We start from the raw sequence: 17,500 nt of genomic DNA on the forward strand, positions 1-17,500 counted from the left end.
AAAGCGGGAGAATATCAAGTGTTTTATCTGGTCTGGTTCTTGTACCTGTGTAAAGAGAAGGTTATGGTTCAGACTGTCTGAAACCTGGACCACCTGGGTCAACAATAATAGCCCTGTCCTCTCCTCACACTGCAGTAATGAAGTATTTATGGGAGGGGTGGAGTTAGAGTACCTGTCATTATCACCCATTGATAGATACCTGCCTCGTTCAGGACAGGGGAAGGAGTTGCAGGGAGTCAGTGGGGCAGGGCTTCATTAGAGGGGGTGGGAGCTCAGTGCTCGGTGCAGGGGAGTGGAAGAGATTGATGAAGGATCAAAGACAAGGCAGTAATTGCGTCCTGTTTGCTGTTGGAGAGATGAAGGAGCCCCCTGAGAACCTACTCTTCTAAATACACCTACTCCCCAAAGCTACAGCTCAGTCACCACCATGTTACTCACTTTCCCACACTCCTTTGAAGGGCTTGTAGAATTCATATAAAAATGATCATGTATACTGTGTGTGTGTGTGTGTGTGTGTGTGTGTGTGTGTGTGTGTGTGTGTGTGTGTGTGTGTGTGTGTGTGTGTGTGTGTGTGTGTGTGTGTGTGTGTGTGTGTGTGTGTGTGTGTGTGTGTGTATGTGTGTATGTGTGTGTGTGTGTGTGTGTGTGTGTGAAGAGAGCCTCATGAAAATAGTGACATAAGTTACAACAACAGTAAAATGTCATACTAGTTGGGTGGCCATTCTTGTGTGAGTAAAAATCTAACCTAGCCCCTATAGTGTATATCAGTGGAAGACATACACTATGTGTTCCTGAGCCTGTACAGCCAGGAAGGGAGTTTTACAGCATTCCTCCTCGCTGGTGCGTCACGGATCCTTGACTTTATTACTGAGGAGGGTACGAGAGGTTCCCATAAACTCTAGCAAGTGTTTCTGGACTGACATTAAAAAGGGATTAGCATTCTCTATCTGTTGTGACCTCTGAGTACATCCACTAATGCATCCAGATCACATACTAGTTCAATCAGTGGTGTGCTGGTGGCATTCTAACATCAATTTCTGAACAGATTTAATATAATTGAGAGTGATTGGAATTCTAAAATCATTTCTGAAATAGCATGGTTATAGAGTAAAGTAACCCTACCACTGAGACTGGAGGTTTTCATTATGACTGGTCTTCGACGCACATTATAATCCAGCCTTATTATAATCTTTTATAATTTGGTCATCTGGAAAGGCTATTGGCCAACGTACAGTATGTTGCTTTAATCCATGATTACCCTGCCCAATCCGAGGTGAGGTAATACTTTAGTCCAGATGTTTACTGGCTGTGATAGACAGACAGATACTATTTGGGCCATTGGAGCATTTTACACCCTGTTATGAAATTCTGTAGCTTATACATATGTAATAACAATATTATCTGAATGATTAAAATGTTAATATCTGTTAAGTGTTCCGCATAAATAAACTATGTTGCTACAGTGGTGAATGTGAAGTAGAGCCAGAGGTAATGCTCTGACATTAGCAAACAAACCTGATTATGTTATTTGTGACAGTCTGAATGCATCTGCAGCTCTGGTTTTATAGCTACAATCCTCACACTGCTCAACAGACAACACCCAGCCTCTGATTGCAGCTGATGCTGGTTTGATCTAGTGTTCAGGGATGTGTTAAGAGTACACTATAGCAGGGGTACAGTAAGGGGGGGAGGGGGTGATGATCCTCTTATAAGACCCTGGCTGAGAGGGACTGGATCTGAAGCCTGACTGAAGACCAGTCAACAGCGAAATACAGTAGCATCATGTGATACCCCACCTGGGCCAGACAGCAAGCCTCACACTCGCTATTGTGGGGAAATGCAATGTCATGCCATACTACTGTGTCTATGTCAAAGGCATCTCTGCTGCTTCTCCCTGTGTGGTTTATGTCAGAGGAAGTTTTCACCCCTGGAATCTCCAGAAGCCCATGGATATGAGCCCAAATCCTTCATGCCCTCCCTGGCCTTTCTCACTCACACTGGGGCACAAACGTCCTGTATGTATCCCTGATCCGTTATGTACTGTACAGGCTCTGGTTTACTCTGTGTGAGCCCAGCATCTGCTTGGAGTTTTCATCCCATTGCGTAACGCTGCATGCCACCCCTTACCCTACCCACCGTCTCTCTCAAGCACACATGCAGGCAAGGGCATGAACACACACACACACACACACACACACACACACACACACACACACACACACACACACACACACACACACACACACACACACACACACAGTGATGCATGCATCCACACACTCTCTCACACACACACACACACACACACAGTGATGCATGCATCCACACACTCTCACACATACATACATACATACATACATACATACACACACACACACACACATACATGGTTTAACATCATCCTATACTTTTCACTCTTCCCAAACTCTTTCCTGGTGCATACAATTTGCAGACTTAGTATTGATTAGGCAAGGCAAAGTCATGTTCTGCACATTTCAATGAAGCAATTGCACATAAGCTTTTTAAATTCTCTTTATTTTAGTATGTCATACACCCTTCATATTCAAGACTCATCAGTGTGTCCACAAAAACACATTCCAACCAGAATTAGCACTTGTGCAGTGTTACATTTAGCATGGTCTATTTTAAGTCTGTTTAGTCTTGCAAACACAAAGACTTCCATCCCTTAATTAACCAATAATAATCTGACCAATAACACTGAGTTGTGTCTTATCCTGGCACAGGTCAAAGGTTTTTTTTTATAGAGAAAAGGCAGCAAAATATGTGAATAGCTATAAGTGCGTATATATATAAGTGACCAAGTATTTTGACTCTGTAAGTTACATATTAGTCAATACATTTTGGGACATTTTTTAATACATTGTATTGTGTTGTTCATTGTGGGGATATACTCTATGTCAGATCCCTGAGTTTTTAGACATACAGTAATTATGTCCCATAATTGTCAATAGAATTTGAAGCATCCTGGCAATTTATACCAATGACTCGCACACAGGTGGGTTATCCGAGTCCTGACTGTGCATGGAGCTCAGGCCAGTGTCTGAGTCGTCATCGTTGGCATTGCATGTCTTTGAAAGCCCCCTGGCTTGCTCCACCCACTCGCTTTTCGTCTCCAGGGGACGCATCATTGCTGCCTCAGTAACCACAGAGTTGCGGTCATTGTCCTCGCCTTGTGTCTCGTCATCCTCTATATACAATGAGTTCACTTTCTCCAGCAAATCCCGTATCTCCTTTTCTTTCGCCCCCCAAATATCCTGGGTTACATTCAAATCATTCCTAATAGCCTCCAAATCCGTGTTCAAGCGCAGTCCAATGTATAAACTAGTATCCAGCTGCGTTTTGATCCTCTCCTCCTCCAGAAGCAAATCGTTATCGAACGATGTATCAGCCTCGAGGGCTAAAGTGTCTGTGTGTGTCGCATGGGCTGTTGATACCCACATAGCGGTCTCTCCCGCGCTGGGTTTCACCTCTTTACTTGACAGCTCCTCCTGCCTTCGCTTCATCCACCTCTGATTCAGTTCCTCTTGGATCTCCACAGTAATGCTGTCCATGAGCGTTTCGTGCTCAGCCAATTCATCCTGAAGTCTAATCACCTCCTCACACCGTTGGGCATACTCCTCGAACTGGGCAACAGCCTCCGCCGAGCACGGCTTCTCACCCTCCTGCTTGGAGAGCCCGTCAGAATGCGCACCCACTAAGTATGTGTCCTGCACGTAATTGATCCCATGCATTTTCATCCTGTCAAAATGAACTTTAGCTTCATACATTTCTATCTCTCTGTCCAGTTCTTTAATTCTCTGGATCTGTTGGCGGATTGTGTGATCCTGGGATATGACCAGGTGAACCAAAGTTTCCATTTTCTCCCCAGTGGGCGCATCCTTGGACACGGTTTGCGCCCTCTTTTTATTTATTTTATCCAACTTTCTGAAAGCTTTCCTGACAATCCGACGTTGTTTCTCCGGTGAGAAGCCCATGGTGGCTCTTGCTGTCCCCTTGTAAATGCACGGGCTCTCCTTACTGAGCACCACACGGGCCTCTGCGCTCCGGGGTCCATGGTTAGCCAAAGAAGCCTCATTTTTAACCAACACAAACCGCACGTTCTCCTGCTCCTCTCCCCACGCGCCCCAAAGTCGAAGGATCTTCGTTTTATTGGGCAAAATTCTCTCAGATCCTCTCCATTTTTCTACGATGCAATAGGACTGGGGTGATCCCGAGAGCATGGCTACAGAGACACATTGTTGCAAGTTTTGATCCTCTAGGAGCACATTGACCACATCTGCACAGGTGGTGCGCTTTGACAGTCCGGAGACAAGCTTCTCCTCTCGGCAAACCCACACAGATATCCTACTTTCCTTGGACTCCATCATAAACTAAAACTAAACCTTTTCCCCCTTTAGATAACTATTCAAATTACGTTTTTTGAGGATGGAAACGGATTGGAAAAGAGTTTTGTCATTTAAGTGCTAAATTAATTGTACATCCGCATACGTTAGAATAAAAAGCAACATCCAACATTCTGAGATAAATTGTTCATTTTACGCGTTCCCTCGAGTAGTTGGTAGCGTATGGGAAGTCCTTGCTGTCGCTGTTTGCTCTGTGTCCAAGTAAGCACACTCAACTGCGCTCTTTGCGCGCTGTGCTTACAACCGGAGACTTTGATCACATGACAACTGTACAGTTTCAAAACTCGTCAAGTAACACCGCCCATACAGTTTGTTACTCTCCCAGAGAACCTGATTGCGTATTTTGATAAAACGTGATAACAATGTGTATTTAACTAAGCAAGTCAGTTAAGAACAAATTCTTATTTATAATGACGGCCTAGGAACAGTGCCTTGTTCAGGGGCAGAACGACGGATTTTTACCTTGTCAGCTCTGGCATTCGATCTAGCAACCTTTCGGTTAATGGCCCAACGGTATAACCACTAGGCTACCTACCACCCCAATAACAATAACAACAACACTATTATCTATGAATAACAACAACAAACGACTAATACTACAACTAATAATGATAACAATAATTACAACAACTACCACATCAATAATAGTAATGATATGTAAAATTCGAAAAATACTTATAATAATAATTATATAAATGCACGTGTATTATTATTACTAATATTCATTTATAATAATTTACTGTAGTAAATGTTTTTATGAATGAGACCGAAATGTGTAGGCCTATTCATTTCTCATTTCACCACTCAGGTAAGCATCATATTACATCATGTGGTGCCTTGGATGATGCCAACAGAAATGCAGACAGTCCTGGGGGTTGTGCAACACTTCAAATAGTGACAATGGGAGGAGTGAATTAAGGTACTGACATCCCTAAATCAGAAGATGTTATCTTACTGCTGAGCATCTATACTTTTTTAAACCAAAGACATTATCATGCAGTGTACAAAATAAGACTAATTTACACACATCTGCGTAGGAGGCTGTAGCCTAATAGATTGCACCATGCATCTTCACATATGTCACTTGACTGACAAACACCCCAACAAACAGATGGTATAAGAAAAACAATTGTATTGAGCCAGCTTCGTGGTTCCACAGTACATTCCCAGGTTGAATCAATGTTGTTTCCACGTCATTTCAACAAAAACAATTCATTGTGATGATGTTGAATCAACCTGGGAAACGTAAGGGAATGTCATCTTTTTTCACCTAAATCCAATGGCATGGTGATATTCTTTGTTGATTTTACGTTGAATTCTCATTAGATGTCGACTCAACCAAATGTAAACCAAAACTAGACGTTGAAATGACGTCTGTGCCGAATGGGATGATCACTTCCTGGTTCATTCAGAAGGCAGCGTTCTGAACTTGATCTCAAGGATTTATCTGGAATTAGAGAGACATTCTGTCCCCCTGCTGGTACCTGTCAAGTGAGGACAGCTACACAGCTACACATTTCACACCCATTATGAGTGTCCAGTATTATTCCTCTTGTACTCAGATACAGCTGCGTAAAAGCCTCCCTGGAAACAGGAAGTGTAGTAGTCCAAATCTGGCAGGGCTCTGACCCCTGGGAAGATTACACTGGTGCACTGTGCATGGATTTAAACATGTCTCCATAATCAGATCCTCTCACACACATCAGACAGACAGACACACATCTGTTAGATATTATGTGGACAGTGTCAGTGGAGAGAGAGGATTGGGAGAGGGCATTCTGTAGACGGGCGAGTTGTTCTGTCTCTGATTATTTAAGCACACAAAACTACTGATGTTACAGTCAGTACAACGTAAAACCATTACAAGGTATAATCGATGTGTGAGTGAGTGAGTGAATGAGAGAGCAATAGACATACCTAGGCTCCAGGTTAGTGTTACAGAATGAGCATGTCAGTGCAACAGTTAAACAGCAGCACCGTGGCCATCAGTCTATTTTAGGTTGGTCCAATGGACAAGTCTTTCATTTGACAATAGCTCCATCTGGTGTTAGCATTCAGTGTTACCCATGATAACTGTTATTCCCAAAGGAAAGTGATACATTTTACAATGACACTAATGCTTCATAAGTTATTCACAAAAATATATATATAATTAAGTGCAATAGTCATGATAGATCTTATTCAAAATGAACGAAGCACAGAACTTTAGCTGTGAGAGGGCTTTGCTCTAGGGATAATAACATTGGGCGGCAGCTAGCCTAGCGGAACCTTAAGAGCTTTGGCCCAGTAACTGAAAGGGTGTTTGTTCATGTAGGCTGGGGGATTCTAACCATCTGTTGATGTGCCCTTGAGCAAGGCACTTACCCCTAATTCCTCCTGCAAGTCGCTCTAGATAAGAGTGTCTGTTAAATGTAAACCATCTTTATCAAAGAGTGCAGCCGTTCTGAGTGGCTTCATTGTTGTTGTTAGAGAGACTTCTTTTGTAAATTGTTGTCCCAGATTATGAAATCTAGTTTCATAATTGAAAATACTGCCACATGGAGATACTGTAACAAGGCTGGCACCAATACAAAAGCCAGGGAAAGGCTCCCTCTGGTGTGTAATTGTGGTTAGTACAGCTGATGTGTTCTTACATATTATGTTTTGTAATCTAAAGGTTTAGTTAGATTTTAAGTATTCATTTGGAGATGCTCCCAATTATTATTATTTTTTTGCATTTTCACTGTCAGTTGATCACAGAATAAAAAGGGAGACCATATTTTTCCTGATTTATTTAACTTCAATATTGTATACATACAAAGTATCTAGAAAGCTACAAAATATTGACCACTTTATCAAGAAGGCATCAAAATGTTACAGAGCAAAGACAAGACCATATGCAGTAGAGAACACATACACATAGCAGGTTTTGTTTTCTGTCCCTTGCTCCAACGCGTTACTGTCGTGGATATGAAAAGTTATCACACTTCTGTACCAAGAAAAGCCAGGATATATCATTTTATACAAAGCACCTTTTTTACAAAGAAAATGTCTGCACACAAACCCAATAGTTGTTTTTATGATACTATCTGAACTATGGAAAAGTTCACTTTAAAACCAACATCTTAAAATGGTAATAACCAACATCTTAAAATGGTAATAACCAACATCTTAAAATGGTAATAACCAACAAAAAAGGTACCAGTACCTACATTTAGACAAAATTACAAACAAATAACAACAAGAGCTAAACTGCTGATATGTTTGTGTCGAGATTCTGTTATTATGCTTTGTGTCCATTGTTTTCAGAGTGTCCTCTAGACAATTCATCTGATCAAAGGCAACAGTCTTCTGGTCCCCAGAGACGTGGGAGGTACAGTCAGCTGTTCCAGCCTGGAACTGACAGGTCAAATGTACCAGCAGTGTAGCCGTAACAGCATCACCACCCTCTTGGGGCTTGGAATATACCCAAAATGTAATCACAAACCATCATATACACGTAGAACAATAAAACAGGAACACCTCAGTAAGTCATTCCTAAACGTGAACTAGTACACAGGGCAAAAAGGGAGATAAGACAGTTACCAAAGGAACAATACATATGCCTACTGAACTCCAGTCTCCATAGGGCTGTAGCAAAAATACTGAGCAATTGAACCAACATTGTCTGTATCCACCAGAAACATTTTCTGCAATGATTCAGAATGAGACGTTCCCATTAATAATTTAGTAAGAATCAGGAAAAATGTATCTCTTCTTAAGGTAAAGTTGTAAGCCTATGTGACTTTACAGCTGCTGGAACGAGTCACCATCCTCCATTCTATCAGTTGCTGTCTGGTCAAACAGGCCTTTCACAGACTAACTTTACACACATGTATAGTACAGGTACTCTTCTTAACAGATAATTTCTTAAAACCAAATTATATTAATATATAATTTATTTCACCATTGATCGACTCACTCACTGTCCCTTGTCATCTAGTACAAACCTTCAGCAAGGCAATGTGGTGATTGGTGTCATTACATCTCTTTTTGGTTTAGCAACACTTAATTCATAATTATTTACTATTTTCATTGCTGGAGATTTTAAACCAAAGGCACTTCCATGCTACAGTGCAGGACATGACTAGAGATCGTATGTATCTCTGTATTTTTGGTCTTTCAGAACAGGAAAGGCAAAGTCAGTTCTTATTTATGTTAAAAAGTAACTCAGTTCAACTCGCATGTTTGTGGTAAAATTTTGTACCAATATGTATATTGGTGAGTGATTTTATATATTTTTTGTGCGTGTTAAAAACAAAATACATTCTTAAAAGTGAACCAAGGCCAGTTTGACACCATACAATAAGGCACTGTACACTGTTACACTTTGGCAGATTGTACTGTAGGTGAATTCCTACAAAATGTGAAAATTAGTCACCCAGCTTAGGAAAGAGATCACAGCTTTAGTGGCATCTTTTGGAATTCACACGTCCGTAACATGTTTAAGGCTCGGAATTGGTGTAGGCCACAGATTCATGGGGTGGTGTAAACGTAAAGGCAGCGACATTGGCTAGAACTTAGTAGAAATTACACTGCAATGGCCAGAAAAAATGCATCATCTGTTTAGAGGCAATGAAACTGCATACTGAACACAGCCCGCTGTCTAAGAAGTGATCCATTTTCTCATGGTTATTTCAGGATATCCTAAAACCTTAAATCACACATCTAAATGAAAAAGGTACAAGTTAAAATTGGCATGTCCTAGAAGGGGAACCAAGTGCTTAGGACAAGGTGGCAGTCCACTCAGAGTAGCTAAAGTAGTGCTTTCATGTTTTTAGAATCAAATCCATTTGAATGACTCAGTCGGACACTGGAACAGGACAGATGTATGGTTTCCTTATTGCAATGTAAGACTTGTAAGCCCTGTCTGAGGCAGAGACACAGGTTGAGCTAGGCGTCTGTAGTGTAATCACAGTGCATTCATTCTGCTGTTAGTGTCTAAGACCGTGGATTGTCCACAGGGATCGGTATCTTATTTCCCTGAAAGAAACAGATGTTTTTGTAAAGCAATAACTTCACTATTATGGTGCCCACAATCACCTGCCTTCGACTAACTTTCGTGTAGCAATTTTATTATCCCCAAAATGTTTTAAAAAAAGAAGCTTTTCTTTGGAAAACCAATTGGTCAAGTGTGTATGTACGGTTTGTATATCTATACCACAGGAGGCTGCTGAAGGGAAGACGGCTCATAATAATGGCCGGAACGGAGCAGATGGAATGGCATCAAGCACCTGGAAACAATGTGTTTGATGTATTTGATACCCTTCCACTGGTTCCACTACAGTCGTTACCACCAGCCCGTCCTCCCCAATTAAGGTGCCACCAACCTCCTGTGACCTATACGCTCACAAATCAACTACAGATATACACATAGTTTACAGAACCCATGGGGAACAGACAACATCTTTCTAGTGTTTTCTAAGTGTACATTACAAGATCAAAGAGGAAGAAGACAACATACACATAATGTCTGTTGACCAAATTAAACCCAACCAACAGATTCCTTACATACTGCCTCTTTTATATGTACATCCTACAAACAAAGATTGACTTGCCATCCTTAAAATGAAGAACTTCTCCTGTATCAAAACATAGAACAACTGTACCGCAATTCACAGCTGCAGTCAAACATCAAATACATACATTAATATACAAAGAAATGACTAACAATAGGCCTCGCCCAAAATGTGACCGAAAAGCAGTGCATGTGTGATTTTCAGCTAGAGGCACTGTCAATTTGTTTTGAGGTTCTTTAGTCTATGTAAAGGGAGGATTCAGGGGGTTCAGGAGTCTCATTCCTTCACCAGTCGGTAGATATGATGCTGTGCACCGTGCTCGCTGTTCGACACCTCAAACACACACGCCATACACAGCAGAGTCTCCTGTGTGTCCCTGTTCGTCACCACCTGGAAGAGACGGAGATGTCATGTTAGTCATTCAGACCTAAGGCAATCCCACTCCATGTAATGCAATGAGCAGTCTCTGGAGAGGAATATGGGTCTCAGGAAAAGGACTTTCCAATGCTAAAAGGCCCATGGACAGATGTCAATCAGCAAACAGTGTGACAAAAACAAGTCAATTTGTAAATCTAAGGAATTTAAAGGAGTGGGTGAAAAAAATGAAACAAACAAAACCGGGGCAGGGTTGAGAGTGCACACCCACACATGCATTAAAAAGAGCTCTCTCTGCAGTGGAGAATAGGACTTTAAGCCCCCATGTGATGGCTAATAACAGGGGTCCCCACCCCCTCTGATCGCTCCCCTCCCCTCCTCCCTTCCTCTCCCCTGCAGATGATAAGGCTCCTCACACTGCATTCCATCCCCTGTGGAATGTTAGGAATGCAGGAGCAGGGAGCGAGGCTCATCTCAGGCCCCAGTCAGAGCTCCTCTTTTCAGGTTCGCTGGAGCCAAAGGCGCCCAGCAGAAAGCTAGGATAAAGGAAAGGGAGGGTCCTAGCCACAGGTTAGAGTAGTGGGAGACTGGCTTTCGTAATTGCCTGCTTAAGGAAGCAGTAGTAGGACGGACAGGACAAGAAGTAATCCTTACCAATAGAATGGTGAAGTTCTCCAGGACACTGTTCATCATGTATTTTTCAGGCAGGTGTTTGAGCTTGTGGATAAAGTTGATCATGTATTCACACATGGGAGACCGGCTTATCCTGTACACAAAGCGTCCGTTCTCAAACCGGGCATACTCCGTCTAGGGAGAGAGAGAACCAACATCCAGAAATGTGTGCCGCATATACTGATAGCTATGTCACACATACTGTATACCATCACTATATCTGCATCGAACACGTCACCATCCCTAGGAGAGGGGTGACCTTGACAATTTATTGTTAAAACAAGAGACTGCCTGGATCTTTAATTTAAAGACCCTCGCTCCCTTCGGTCTCATCGTAGAGTTTGATCTGAAGTCATTCCTGTGATGCCTGTGTTTTTGTTTTCCATTGTAAATAAAGTGTTTTGTAGGCCTATATGATGTAGCCTAATTGTATCTATGATCGTATGTTATCCATTCATGCTTTTTTACATGTTCATTGATATTTGTAAATCGACCAATGAAATCATGCCACAGCTGGCCAGGATTACAGACACCTGAGTGTGTCCTTCCAAACTACATAAACTAGTGACCCGCAGTGTTTGTCATTAAACCCCGATGAAGACAGCTTGTCTGTCGAAACGTTGGTAATAGATTATTTCATCTGAACTCCTAGAGTGTGCGGCTCACCTGAGAACCTCACCTGAGAACCTCACCTGACCAGGTGTGCGCTTCTTTCCACCTCCACATATACTGATGACTGAATATGTCATTTACAAAATATGATCTTTTTTTTTAAACAATAAGACAGATTGAGTACCCACCTCCACCTTCTCGACCACCTGCTTGCCAAAGGAGCACACCTTAGTTGAGCAGGTGATTGTCATGTTCTCGGAGCTCTCATACTGACTGGTCACTCCATAGAAAGCCCCCACTTCATCCTGAATGTTGCAGTTCAAGTCAGCCTGGGAACCACAAATAACACAATATTAGTCGTTGGTAAGACAGAAATGTGTTCCATTTCTTCATCCATATGAGGTGAGAGAAATGTGTTTTAGCCCAAAAATGGCCATCATCACAATACTGCCCCTCCAGTGAGAGGGCAATGAGATGACAATTTAATGGAATGCAGAATGTTGTATGGATATGCACCATGCAATGGAAAAATGTTAGTGTAGATTGAAAGTAGTCATTTATCTCAAATAAATAATGACCTACACCTGTGAATGTATGACCATCTAGTGGGGCATCAGTGATCAAGTGAACAGATAGTCTTAAATAAATGAAACACTTCTTAGCCACCTCTGAATGACTATGTAAATGTAATCCATATTTGGAACTAGATTATAAGGGAGATTAAATAAAGTTATGTTAAGAGACTGATTCATGCCAGTGAAAAGGAGCAGTGCTCTGAGGGCAGCTCTCCAGGTCCAGGACATCATGTTCATTATGGGGACAAAAAGAGCACATCTCCTTCTATAGCATCCTCCTCCTTCATTAGTCAAAGCAGTTACACTTTAATTATTGTGCAGATTGTGCCTTTCATTTGAAATTCAGATTGGCCGGTCACTTCAAAAGGAATTTGAGCGGGCTGTTCTGGCTGCGACGGCGAGGCCCACTTTGTTGGCTGCCGCTAGTTAGCATTTTCCATTGGGCTAAAATACATGCAATGTTTAAACAGCCATTAAGAGTGCAACCAGGTCACTCCATTGTTTTGAGATATTACACTGAATTAGCGAGCACTTTGATCACAAGTTCTCCTGCTATGCGAGGCCAAATATAGCAACATGCATTCTGCAGCCATCGTCAGTGTTTAGCCTCTGATTAAACCCCTAGAGATGAAACCAAACAAATTCAGTTTTCTCTGGGTTGTAAAACAGGAAATGCTTTTTTTTACCACAGAAACGACATGAGAAATGATATACAATATATCTTTATGGAGATACTAATGTAGACCAAAATGCATTAAATCTCACCCGTTTCATTTCACAAGCTAATTAATAGTAAGTAGTTCTGTGAACATATGTGTTTAAATATCTGGTTGAGTTTATTTTTCTTCTCCATATCTTTTCTTACCTCTTTCTTCATACAAACACACTGGCCTACTGTACACACTCAAGTGCTATTCAGTCACCAGACCAGTGCAGATACTTTGCAACATGACACTCACCCAAAATTTTATGAGGAAGAAGGAATTCTGGGGACCCTTGCCAAAGAGCTCCTTCAGTCCTCCTTTCTTTTCAGGGAATTTGTCATAAATCTGACGAATGTCCACTGACTCCAGCAAGGCATCGCTATAGGAGTGGTTCGTCTGTCCGATGTGCACAAAGAGGTGCTTGTTGTACTGAAAGACAGTAAACATGAGCATCTTACAGAGCTAATATCAAAAAAAGACACATGTAAATCATTTAAAAAATGCTTTTGAGTATTGATCTCTCAGTTTATTGCTGTTCTGTTTTCAATAACTGTAGAACATCTGGCTGACTGAGATCCTCAGCCAAATTCTAATTTACAGTACCAGTCAGTCTGTTCTCCATGTGTATGATATATAAAACTATAAATAAGATACATAGTCATAAGACAAAAAGGAGGAATGCCAGCAAATCTGGGAATATCTTCACAATTAAATCTGTACTATTGTCCTAATGCTCTGGTTGTGAGAGAGTCAAATCTTATCATGAGGGTTATTTCAAAGTCACTGTTGCCCTTTACTTCAGTATCAGAGTGCTGCATGGCCTCTCCAGCCTAGCCTTAAGGCCATGTAACCATCTCAAATATTCAGCTAAATACAAGATTAATGGCTGTTGTCATGCGATATCAATAACAAAATAAAATTCTCGGGGGAATGCAGACAAACCAAGACAGATCGCTCACGTCCAAACCAAACAATAAAGAATGTGAGACATGAGCTTAGGGGCTGCTGGTCTGTGTGCCTTTTCACATGACGTGACATGGGTCTGTGGTCCATCTTACTTTCCCTAATCCCAGTGTTCTGTGTGTGTGTGCATGGTCGGTCAGAACTAGCGAAGGGAATTCAATCTAGTGTGCATTTATTCTCGTCTCTTTGATCCTCGACAGTGTGCAGCTAGACCCTCTGTGTGGTGAGAGGGGGCCAGAACTGGCTGATAAGAGCTGGAAATGACTGACAGCTATGTCTCATGAGAGCGGCCATGAATACGGACAATACCCTCCCTATCTTGACATGCTTTTACATGCTTTCATGAAAAAGAAGAGCTATAAGAGCGAGCGGGTATTTTTTCCCTCAACATTAAAACCCCATAAATAACCCTGAGGTAGTGCCAGTCTGGATACAGTGAATAGGTCAGTGGCAGTGTAGAGTGGTGATGAGTAGCCTGGTAGAGTGGTACATGCAAGATACATATGCAGTGGTGATGAGTAGCGGCAGGTAGCCTAGTGGTTAAGAGTGTTGGGCCAGTAACCAAAAGGTTGCTGATTCCAATCCCCGAGCTGACTAGGTGAAAAATGTATTGATGTTCCCTTGGGCAAGGCACTTAACCCTGATTGCTCCTGTAAATCACTCTAGATAAAAGTGTCTGATAAATGAGTATGGGGCCCTGATACTCACTGAGTCTTGGTCTCTCTGCTGCTCCAGGAAGGCAGAGAACTCCACCAGCCGGAGCTTGGATGTCCCGATGGAGCGGCCATGCCACGCTGGGACTGTGGGGGCTGGGGCTGACGTGGGCTCATAACCTGCATCACAACCACCATGAGCAACACTCAGATAACACAACTCTCTCTCTGACATATCATCAAACTGAATGGTATCTCCATAACTCATTATAATGTCAGATTTTAAACAACGCCACAGGTCTACGTATTAAGAAAAAAAAGGAAATTGGTTGTAAGCATGAGTGAAAGCCTTACTGGAAATCGTTGTTGTTACTCCTGGCTGGATGGGATATGCTTGTTGGGTGAACGGCTTGATGCTAAAACAGAGGGAGGATCCCATTAGAAAAATGCAATGGTCTGGAACATCTACAGAGCAACATATTGAATATATCACTACTGACAAGCAGTGAGGAAGAAAGAAGGCTGACTGAAGTATTTGTACGAGAGCCCATTCATTTCTATCTCTGAAACATATAGACCCTTCAACCGCAGCACCCACAAAGAAAATATTGGCGAGTATGTGACATATAGAGCGACAGAGCGAGAGAGTGAGCGGAACAGCAAGAGGGTGACAGAGAGAAACAGAGAGAGGGAGAGAAATGGAAAACAGTCACGTTGCATGTTTTCTGAGAATAGAACACGATACTCACTCTTGTGATGATCCAGGTTGGGCTGTCGATATCATGCCCTGCCAAAACTAGAGAATTAGATATATCAATACAAAACATCCAAACACATCACCGAAAAATACTTCCAAGCAGCACAATTAACACATGTAGTTATCTCGACTAGCATTCGTTTTGATTGTGTGCTTATCAGATGTGGTCAGTTTCCATAAAGCCCTGGTGTGTGTAATGTGATTTGGATGGGACGTCAGCTGTGTTGGCTGGGGAGCAGGGGGCCTGGTGGCTGCCCTCTGTGGTGTGTTGGTCTGAGTGGACCGATAGTGGGTTGCCGGCGAGCCTCTTACCCCTGCCGCTCCGGGGAAGGCTGGGCGCGGGATGCCTGGCAGGCCCAGCTTGTTGTGGATGGCGGTGGCAGAGACGATCTGAGCCGAGGACATGGAGGCCATGCTTTGGAGGGCTTTGTCCTTCACGGTCTGATCCTTCAACAGCCATCACAAAAGGCTTAGCACTCACAGACGGCAAGATGGGGGACATAGAACAGTGATAACAACAGCCACACTTCTAAACACACAAGCACACACACTCGCCTCCAACAATGACGGACAGCAGGCATGTTAAAAGCAAACATATTGCGGCAGCCATTAAAGAAGTGGATTGTTTCAAAGGAATGTGCCACAGAGTAAATTGAAAATTGAATTCCTGAAAATGGTAAGTCTAGGTATGCACTTAATAATGCTTCCTTGTTGACAAATCTATCACTAACACACTTCCAACCATATAGAATAGGTAATAGAGTGATTAATAATAACTCCTTTCTCCGTTATTCCTTAATTCAATAGTTCTTATGTCAAGGTTGGATTTGTCTGCCTGACAGAACACAGTTAACCATACAAATAGAATGACTAAATTAAGTCTGAAGGACGAAAGCTTTGGTTAAGAGTTCCTTTCATGGCTCCTCTCACCAAGTCCCCCCACTCTTCTCCTTATGACCTAAACTGGGATATGCTTAACACCCCGGCCGTCCTAACCTAAACTGGGATATGCTTAACACCCCGGCCGTCCTACAATCTAAGCTAGATGCCCTCAATCTCACACAAATTATCAAGGAACCTACCAGGTACAACCCTAAATCCGTAAACACGGGCACCCTCATAGATATCATCCTGACCAACCTGCCCTCTAAATACACCTCTGCTGTCTTCCACCAGGATCTCAGTGATCACTGCCTCATTGCCTGCGACTGTAATGGGTCCGCGGTCAAACGACCACCCCTAATAAAACACTTCAGCGAGCAGGCCTTTCTAATCGACCTGGCCTGGGTATCCTGGAAGGATATTGACCTCATTCCGTCAGTAGAGGATGCCTGGTTATTCTTTAAAAGGGCTTTCCTCACCATCTTAAATAAGTATGCCACATTCAAAAAATGTAGAACTAAGAACAGATATTGCCCTTGGTTCACTCCAGAGTTGACTGCCCTTGACCAGCACAAAAACATCCTGTGGCGAACTGCATTAGCATCGAATAGCCCCCGCGATATGCAACTTTTCAGGGATGTTAGGAAGCAATATACACATTTCTACATATTTCCCTCATTAAAATACAAATCAATTCATAACATTTTTGACATGCGTTTTTCTGGATTTTTTTGTTGTTATTCTGTCTCTCACTGTTGAAATAAACCTACCATCAAAACTATTGACTGATCAATTAATTATTTGTCAGTGGGCAAACATTCAAAATCAGCAGGGGATCAAATCAAAGCAGGGGTTTTTCCCTCACTGTATGTGGGCATCTACAAATACCTAGGTGTCTGCTCTCCTTCCAGACTCACATTAAGCATCTCCAATCCAAAATTAAATCTAGAATTGGCTTTCTATTTCGCAACAAAGCATCCTTCACTCATACTGCCAAACATACCCTCGTAAAACTGACTATCCTACCGATCCTTGACTTTGGCGACGTCATTTACAAAATAGCCTCCAACACTCTACTCAGCAAATTGGATGTAGTCTATCACAGTGCCATCCGTTTTGTCACCAAAGCCCCATATTGGCTGGCCCTCGCTTCATATTCGTCGCCAAACCCACTGGCTCCAGGTCATCTATAAGTCTTATCTCAGCTCACTGGTCACCATAGCTGCACCCACCTGTAGCACATGCTCCAGCAAGTATATTTTACTGGTCATCCCCAAAGCAAACTCCTCCTTTGGCCACCTTTCCTTCCAGTTTTCTGCTGCCAATGACTGGAACGGATTGCAAAA

The 17,500-nt window shown here is 42.4% G+C and overlaps 2 protein-coding genes across 8 annotated transcripts in view; both read right to left on the minus strand.

Moving 5' to 3' along the window:
• Positions 1–2,514: 2,514 nt before the first annotated feature.
• On the minus strand, positions 2,515–4,635 carry rassf10b (Ras association domain family member 10b). Its single transcript, XM_031830867.1, has one exon. It carries the CDS (start codon positions 4,386–4,388, stop codon positions 2,994–2,996), a length of 1,395 nt encoding a protein of 464 aa, XP_031686727.1. The 5' UTR covers positions 4,389–4,635; the 3' UTR covers positions 2,515–2,993.
• Positions 4,636–7,175: 2,540 nt separating this feature from the next.
• tead1b (TEA domain family member 1b) overlaps positions 7,176–17,500 on the minus strand; it is a 59,411-nt gene continuing 49,086 nt past the window's right edge. For all 7 annotated transcript variants that reach the window (XM_031830871.1, XM_031830874.1, XM_031830872.1 and 4 more), the window contains 8 exons: positions 15,585–15,719; positions 15,265–15,311; positions 14,870–14,931; positions 14,571–14,695; positions 13,155–13,328; positions 11,809–11,949; positions 10,991–11,143; positions 7,176–10,351 (listed from right to left, as the gene is read on the minus strand). In XM_031830871.1, coding sequence (XP_031686731.1) covers positions 10,238–10,351; positions 10,991–11,143; positions 11,809–11,949; positions 13,155–13,328; positions 14,571–14,695; positions 14,870–14,931; positions 15,265–15,311; positions 15,585–15,719 — 951 coding nt within the window. In that variant the 3' untranslated portion in view covers positions 7,176–10,237. The remainder of the gene's footprint in view (positions 10,352–10,990; positions 11,144–11,808; positions 11,950–13,154; positions 13,329–14,570; positions 14,696–14,869; positions 14,932–15,264; positions 15,312–15,584; positions 15,720–17,500) is intronic.

The sequence above is a fragment of the Oncorhynchus kisutch genome, linkage group LG8 (assembly GCF_002021735.2).
Source record: "Oncorhynchus kisutch isolate 150728-3 linkage group LG8, Okis_V2, whole genome shotgun sequence".
Taxonomy (NCBI): Eukaryota; Metazoa; Chordata; class Actinopteri; order Salmoniformes; family Salmonidae; genus Oncorhynchus; species Oncorhynchus kisutch.